General features: G+C 53.3%; 1 protein-coding gene across 1 annotated transcript; it reads left to right on the top strand.

Annotated features, from left to right (window-relative positions):
* Positions 1-894: 894 nt before the first annotated feature.
* On the top strand, positions 895-7,570 carry LOC112445741 (serpin A3-7-like). Its single transcript, XM_024989204.2, has 4 exons — positions 895-952; positions 2,746-3,381; positions 5,011-5,281; positions 7,360-7,570. The coding sequence occupies exons 2-4, from the start codon at positions 2,748-2,750 to the stop codon at positions 7,553-7,555; spliced, it is 1,101 nt and encodes a 366-aa protein (XP_024844972.1). The 5' UTR covers positions 895-952; positions 2,746-2,747; the 3' UTR covers positions 7,556-7,570.
* The last annotated feature ends 921 nt before the right edge of the window (positions 7,571-8,491 follow it).

Here is an 8,491-nt window from a genome sequence, read left to right as displayed (position 1 = left end):
AGGATGAAGGTCATGGCCGAGACCAGTGGCCCCAGACACTGGAGCTCCTGAGATTCTCTGGGGTCCTCAGGCTCACATCAGCCCTGTGGGAATGCAAAAGGAGTGTCTCAACTTGCAAATCAAGCTGCAAACAAATAGCTTATAGCATATTAACAACCATGTGTGAGGGCCTTCCTTGGAGGTCTGGGGGCTTAGGCTCAGCGCCCCCAATGCAGAGGGCCTGGGGTTGATCCCTGGTCAGGGAACTAGATCCCACATGCCCAAACTAAAGATCCCGCCTGCCTCAACTAAGACCTAGTGCAGCCAAATGAAAAACAAAACAAAGAAAAACATGTGTGAGTTTGTGTTTGGAGATTCCTATCACATAAAGGCGCGTGCACACATACACACTGCAAAGAAAACTCCCAACAAAGACACACAACACAGTGCTGACTTGGGATTTCCCTGGGGATAGAGTGCTAGGGAATATTTTCCAAGCTCTTTACATTTTCAGGGTTCTACATGATCCTCAATGAGGATATCAGAAACAGGAATAAAACACCAATAAGAGTCGATAACTCTTTAAAAAGAACAACAATTTGGAGAAGTTTTCAATGGTCCATTTGATGTTTTCTGAGTTGTCACATGTTCCTCAATGAGTATTTTATAAACAGAAGAAAACTCTAACACAGGATAGACTTTTTGTGTGTGCTAGTTTTATGGATATTTTTTAGGGGGAAAAAGCAATTTCGGTAACTAGATTGTTTGAGTAGATCTAATGAAACCTGTTACCAGGAATGGTCATCTGCCCATTTCCAGTCAGAGGACAGAGTCCTGTGTTGTCCCCGCCAATGTTTCACAAGCCTGGGAGGAGGGCTTTGCAGGATAAATAGGCAGCAGCACCTGGGAAACTCCAGCATCCGGGCAGGCGGCGGCTCTGGATCCACTGCCCACACCCCGCTCTCGCAGGCAGGTAATCCGTGATGCTCCCACACTGGGAGCCAAGGGACCCCTTTCCCAGGGTGGTTCTGGCCTTGATCAGGGGTCAGTAGAGCCTGAGGCAGGAGGGAGGCAGGAGGACATGTGTCTGATGCTGGGAGGGTTCTGAGTCCTCTGAAGACCAGTCCTCTCTCTGGGTCTTAGTTTTCATCCTGCAAAGGGAGGGATGTGCCACCAGGGCTTCTGGGGACATTTCTGCTTCTGACTGTTTGGATTGTTATTCGAGCCAGCTGCGCTCCATATAGCTGTGCATCCAGCGTCAGGTCAGAGCTCCCCCAAGGGCCTGAGGTGCGTCTCCTTGCCTGGGACAGGGCACTGCTCTCAGAGAGCCCTGGGGACAGAATTAGTGCACCAGGTTCCGCTGGGCAGAGGGGTCTCCAGGGGGGTTTTCTGGGCTCCACTGCCCCTCTAGGGCCCCTGGACAAGCAGAAGGGAGGTGAACCTGCTTAGAAATAGAGCCTTAATCTGGCTAAATAAAAAGCACCATTCCTTCAAGATAATTTTGGAAAAAAAAAATATTTAATTCTTTTTGAAAGAAACCATTGCATCAGCACTGAACAAACTGAACTCTTGGGGAAGCTGATCGCCTCTGTCCTCAGACTTGTGTGAGGCCTTTCCCCTGGGCTCTGGCTGAGGCTCAGCTCAGGCTTCTCCCCTCCTCAATCTCCCCACTTCCCCGTCACCACCCCAGCAGTGCTCTCTCCTCTGAATCCTGAGATGACAGGGCAGAGGTTGAAGGGAAAAGGTCACCAGTTTGACCTCAGTCTCTCTTGGAGGTTTCCCGGGCAGTATCGCGATCCTCTGTCCCCAGGGTTCACAGTCTAGCTTGTAGAGTCCTAGAGAGGGTGGCCAGTGCAGGGGGTGACACATCTGGAACTCCTCTTAGGAGCCCAGAACCTTCTTCCTGTACGTCACCTGAGCCGTTCCATATGTTGGACAGAGGTGGGAACTGAGGATCAGGGAGGTGCAGTCACTGCTCGTCACCACACAGCACTCACAGTGGTCCAATAGACATCCTCGACCAGGTCCCTGAGACTCTGAGCTCACCCTGCTTCTCCCCACTAGGAGGCCTTTCCCGGTTCTTGTTGGGAGCACCCTTCACATGTCCCCGTGGCAGGGGCTGAGCAGAACGCTCTGCCCTCCTTGTTCTTTACACCAGCCCTCCTCAGGGCAGCCAGGCTCCAGCACGGCTCCCGCTGCCTCTGGTGGCCTCTCTCCTGAACCCTCACTGGGACCAGGCACCTCGACAGGAGAGCCTCCCTGAGGTCACACCCTTGTCCTCAGAGGTGGGGAGAGGTGCTGTGTCCTCTGATCAGTGCAGGGCTCCTTCCTGGGGGGACAGAGAGGGGGCACAGTGGGAAAGGAGCCCTGCTTCCTAGGCCCCTCTGACAGTGTCAGCTCCCGGGAAGAGGGAAATGGGTCTCGCTGGACAGCACCTCACACCCATCACCAGCTTCCTCGCCCTGGAGCCAGGCACCCCAGGCTCCTCACTCTCACTCTCTCCACTGCTTACTGTGTGACCTTGGGAAAGCCCCTTCCTCTCTCTGTGCCCAGTCTCTCCACTGGGGAGATTGCTAATGATCACAGCACTTGACCAAAGGGTGAGAGGGAGCCCAGAGCCTCCTCGTGTGTGTTGGGAGCCCAGCAGGGTGCCTATCCCTGGAAGGTCCCAGAGCAGCAGGGCTGAGAGAACAGAGACCACGGGGGACAGTGGCGGGGGTTGGGACATCATCTGACATGCGGACTGAAAGGAGCTTTGCTTTTCAGACATGAGGACAGAGAGAACTTCCCTCCTCCTGGCTCTGGGGCTCCTGGTGTCTGGGTTCTGCTCCAGGGTCCACTGCCTCCCAGAGAATGTGACCCCAGAAGAACAGCACAAAGGGACGTCTGTGGATGGCCACTCATTAGCCTCCAGCAACACTGACTTCGCCTTCAGCCTCTACAAGCAGTTGGCTTTGAAGGACCCCAATAAGAATGTCATCTTCTCCCCTCTGAGCATCTCCATAGCCTTGGCCTTCCTGTCCCTGGGGGCTCATGACCACACTGTGACAGAGATCCTGGAAGGTCTCAAGTTCAACCTCACAGAGACCCCCGAGACAGAAATCCACCAGGGCTTCCAGCACCTCCTGCAGACGTTCAATCAGCCCAGCAACCAGCTGCAGCTGAGCGTGGGCAACGCCATGTTTGTGTCAGAGGAGCTGAAGCTGCTGGACAAATTCAGGAAAGATGCCGAGGCTTTTTACGCCTCTGAGGTTTTATCCACTAACTTCAAGGATTCTGAAGCTGCCGTAAAGCTTATCAATGAATATGTGAAGAATAAAACTCATGGAAAAATTGAGAAGCTCTTCAATGATCTTGACGTGCTCACAAATTTAATCTTGTTGAATTATATCTTCTTTAAAGGTGGGTGCCTAGTTTGGGGTTTAGAGGAATAAATATTTATTTTCTGAGACTTCAGGGCTATTTCCTGGCTTAGTCAACTGTCATTAGGCGAAACACTATAGAGAAGGCTGCCCTCAGCTTAAGGGGCTTCGGCACTGAGGCCCTGCCCCAACCATTGGCTTTGATCGTCTTTGGATTTCCTAAATTCCAATGTTCATTATAGGATGTTAGTGCAGGGAAGCTGCTAACCCTTTTTCTGATGCAGAGGGAGAGTTTTGTTTTGACTTAATCTTACCTGGCTGCTAGAGGAAGGATCTTCCCATTCCCATCATTCTTGTGTGTGTCCTTCCTGATGAGGTGGTGGTGGAGCCCTCAGGACCCTAGGCCCTGCCCACCATGGGCTGGTTCTGACCTGCCGGGGGACTTGGTCTCTGGAGGCTCCCGGTGAGGCCAGGGGTCTTCACGGTGAGAGAGACTCTGGGGAGCCTGTGCGTCCCAGGGTCTTCATCTGTGCTCTTCTATCAGCTTAGGGGGGAACAGGCCAGGCCACCATAAGGGAGCAGCCTCTACAGAAGGGAGCCTCCTAGACAGGATCCTATCCTGGCTGCAAGCTGGTCTGATGCCCGGTCCCGGTATCAGGAGGTCAGCATGGCAAACCTCAGCCTGGATATTCACAAGGGGCAGAGTAGAGGCAGATGGATTTTGCACAGGGAGCAAGAAGGGCCAATAGGGATCTAGAGATAGATTATCAAGTCAGGAAGTGGTCAGCTATGGAAGAGACACCAGCTCTTGGAGACAAGTTAGTCCAGAGCTGGGGGCTCCTGGCAGAGTCCAGAGCAGCCCTCTTGGGCCACTGTAGTTGTCTGTAAATAAAAGCTTAGAACTGAATTATTCTTAAAAACGAATCCAGGCCTGTCCTGCTATGTTTGGTTTTTGCGTTTTCTGTGCTTCCCTTTCCTTTTCCACCTCAGGACATTCTCCTTACAAGTCTCTTCCCCAGGGGCACCCGAGGCAGCCTCCCTTTCTGTCTACCCCCGCCTCTAACCTTGAGGACACAGGCAGGGGTGGAAACAAACAGGAGGTGGTGGGGATACACATTCCCTGAAGCCCCAGAGCCCTGAACTCCTCTAGAAGTCCTGGCCTCAGCGAGGATCCATCCTCCTGGGTGGAGACCCGAGTCCTCTCCTCTGTTGACCCCGCCCTGCCCTCTGGATCCCTGTGTGGCTCCTGCTCCAGCCGGGCTCGCAAGGCTGCAGGGATGTGTGTCCTCCCTGACCAGCCAATGACTAAGCCCTGGTCACTAACATGTCCCCTTGAAGGGCCAGGAGGTCCCGTATCTCCCCAGGCCCAGCCTCATCCCCATCTCTCCCTTGCCCTCCATATTTCCTGTTGACTTTGCATGTAGCACAACTAACCAGCTTTGCTTCATGCCCCCCTTCTCAATGCTGACCTGCGGGGTTCACCCCATCCCCAAGGGCTTACCCATCTGCCCAGGCGCATGTGCACACCCTGGCAGGCCCACACAGAGGCACATGGTACGGGGGCACAGCTGGTGCAGGGAGGGTCTTCCCCACTGAGGGATCAGGGCAGAAGAGGGAGAGGACACAGTCCTTGTACTCACAGAGTCCTCATCTGTCACTTCTCCTCCAGCCCAGTGGAAGACGCCATTTAATCCTAACCATACTTACGAATCAGAGTTCCACGTGAGCCAAGAACGAGAGGGTGATGTACCCATGATGACCCTTTACCTGGAAACCCCTTACTTCCGGGACGAGGAGCTGGGCTGCACGCTGGTGGAGCTCACGTACACCAGCAACGACAGCGCCCTCTTCATCCTCCCCGATGAGGGCAAAATGCAGGACCTGGAAGCCAAGCTGACCCCGGAGACGCTGACGCGGTGGCGAAACTCCCTGCAGCCCAGGTGACTCCCCAGGACCCGGAGCTGTGGGTTCACTTGCCCTCTTGGTCCTTCCCCCTCTTCCTGGACTCCTGACTCCCAGCAGCAGGGCCTCAGGAATGTCAGGGGGCGGGACAGTGGTGGGAGAACCTGTACTGAGATGACTTTGCCCTTTGCTACCTTAGGGACTTTGGGGCAAAATTTTTCCTTCCATAGGATGATGACATCAGAGGAGGGGACGGCAAGGGGACTGAGGCTTCCTCTCACATCAACATGTATTGAGTCAGTAGGATCCTCAACAGAACACCCAACGCTCACGCAGTTCTTTCTTTGGCTCCGCCTTTCGACGGTGGAGAGGAAGGGATAGAATCGGGATGAGGTGAGGGCTCAGGTGAGACAGGCTCTGAGGACCAGCTTGACACTGTCTTTCCATCATAGCCACTCATTTATTCATTTATCCACTTGGCACTGGTTGAATTAATTAATGAAGATCGTGTTATGTCTAAGGGCATGATTTAGATCCCGAGTCGGCAAATAAAACACTAAATTCCCACCTTCATGGTGCTTAATTTGTGACTGGGGGAGACCGATAAGAAATAAATAACTAAATAAGTTTGTACTCAGAGAGATGGGAAATGGTGAGGTGAGGGAAAATAAAGGAAAAAGAGAAGGAAAATTGGATCCGGGGTAGTTTGTGATTATAATTAGGATGGCCCTTAGGTGATGTGTGAGGTGAGGGACTGAGTCATGTGGATGTTGTGGGGAAAAGCATTGCTGACCAAAGGAACAGTCAGTGCAAAGCCTCTGAGGCAGGAGCGAGCCTGGTGTCATTGAGGATTAGTGAGGCCAGAGCAGGAGAGCAGAGGGAGTGAGAGGAGAAGTTGGGAGAGGTCAGGGTCCTCAGGGAGGACTCAGGTCAGTTGGAGTCTTTCAGACCCCTTGACTCCCCCACCATCTAAGGGAAATGGAAACTCATCACAAGGTTTTGAGTCAAAGAGCAAAAGAGCTGAGTGATGTTTTAGAAGAACCACTCAGGGTGCTGAGTGGAGAGCAGATGGCAGAGGACATGAATGGAGGCAGGGAGGCCAACCAGGAGCCCAGTAGGGTCACCCAGGGGAGGGCGCTAGGGGCTGGACCAGGAGGAGCCGGCAAGTATGGGGAGGGGTTGTGTTCTGGGTAAACCGAGGGTAGACACAGACCAGGAGGTGGGATTCAGGAGACCGATCTCAGGGGGACAAGAGAAGGAGAGGCAGCTGGGCCAGGGTCTGCAGGATCGGGTAGGGAGGGGGTGTGGGTAGCTGTGCGGACACCCCACAGTTTAAGGGGAGACTCCTCATATTTGGCATCTAAAACCAGATAGCCTGACAAGACTGTTAAGGGAAATACAGAGAGAGGGAGGGAGGCCTCAGGGTGGGAGACAGCATCTCTTGCTCCAAGAACCTGCCTGCGGTTCTGCTCAGAGCTGAAGCTGTTCTGTCCTCAACTGGGAAGGCAAGATGGAGACTCTGAATTGGATGATTCATGTCCCCAAGTCCCCTGACTGCAGCCCCCAGCCCCCCATATCCCCTCCAAGCCCCTGTTCAGCTCCTTCCTTCCCTGCCGCCCGCACTCAGGCCGGCCTTGGATTGTGGAACTGCCCCTCTGGCTTCCCACATTCCTGCAAGTGCATCCACCTCCTCCTAGGATCCTCTTCACCCAGTTAGATCCATCCCTTCCCCTGAGACTCAGGCCACATGCCATCTCCTGCAGGAAGCCGTCCTGGTGCCTGTGAAACAGCCCCCCGGGCACAATCTCCTAGCTACTGTGAAATCCCTGTTGGAGGAGGGTGTTTTCCTTGCCTGCAACCGTGCAGGGGAGAGGCAAGGACCTTTGTGGGCAACACCACAGCCCCAGCCCTAGGGACATTAGACTCTTGCCGTCAGGAATGCATAATTAGGAATTAAGGAGAGTTAGCCTGAGGGGTCTAGACACTGAGGAAGGATGTTCATCTTTACAGTATTAAGGAGGTGGTTGGAGATGAAACTACAGAAGATCAAACTGTGAGGTGGAAGAAAGGCAGACACTGTCCAGCGTGAATTCAAGTTTATCTTTCTCATTCCTAGACTTATACATCGACTCAGGCTGCCAAGGTTTTCCATCTCCAGCCACTACCAGCTGAAAGACATCCTTTCCCAGCTGGGTATCAAGAAAATCTTCACCAGCGATGCGGACTTCTCAGGAATCACAAATGACCACAAGCTGGCAGTTTCCCAGGTAAGTCTAAACTTTGCACAATTCATCCTTTTTATAGGAGCTTGAATGGGGGCAGACAGGTAGATGTTTGGCTAATTGTGAATTTGCAAATTCATTGAATTTCCTATAAATCAATCACCCTCCCCAGGACTGAGTTACAATCATCTTGGGAGTTGTCCCCACCTTCCCTGAAATATAATGTGACCACGAGTCCATCATTGGGAAAGAATTCCCCTGGAGTGGAATCAGTGGACCCCGTTGCAAGCTCTACTTTTCATGCCTAAACAGGCAAATAAAATCCTGTGGCCCTTAGTTCTTTTCACCTACAAAATATGGTGATAGTTCTTACCCAGCATGAAGAAACTGGCAGAGCAGGTAAGAGGTACTAACAATGGCTCAGGGCCATCATGATGAATAAATACTAAGAGCGGGAGAGAAGGACCCCAGGGGTCCTGGTACTGCCATCCTAGAAGCAGAGAAGTTAGAATGAATGGGGGTGGCTGGAAAGCCCTGCAGTCTCCCCTGCACCCCACCTGCCAGAGGGCCTGGTAAAGGAGGCACAGAGGCCCATGGGGCCTTGTAGTCCAGGGCTGGGAAGCCAATTCTAGGCAAGGTAGCTGAGGGCTCAGGGACACGTCAGCTGGGGCCACCGTGGCGCAGAAAGCAGTGCCGCGCATCTGCAACTTTGGTATGGAAGGACTGTGGACGGTTCCCTGCAAGAAAAGTGCCTCGATCTGGCCCCTCCCCCTACACTAGGGGGTGCTTGGGGGACAGCAGAGTCTGTGGACTCAGACAGAGAGGGATCCAGATCCAGGAGCCCCTGCTCTTTGCCTCTCTGACCCTGGGCCCAGGACTCTCAGCTTCCCTTTCCACAATCCATTGCAATTCAACCCCAACGGGGGGGGCAAAAAGCGCTGATTAAGGGGGTTGGGGGGGATGGGGGGGGGGGGAAAAAAAAAAAAAAACAGGGGGGGGGGACAAGATTTGGGAACATCTCTCTCC

The sequence above is a fragment of the Bos taurus genome, unplaced genomic scaffold (assembly GCF_002263795.3).
Source record: "Bos taurus isolate L1 Dominette 01449 registration number 42190680 breed Hereford unplaced genomic scaffold, ARS-UCD2.0 Leftover_ScbfJmS_640, whole genome shotgun sequence".
NCBI lineage: Eukaryota > Metazoa > Chordata > Mammalia > Artiodactyla > Bovidae > Bos > Bos taurus.
The sequence above is the reverse complement of the archived record's forward strand: the minus strand, read 5'-3'. Positions and strand labels throughout refer to the sequence as shown.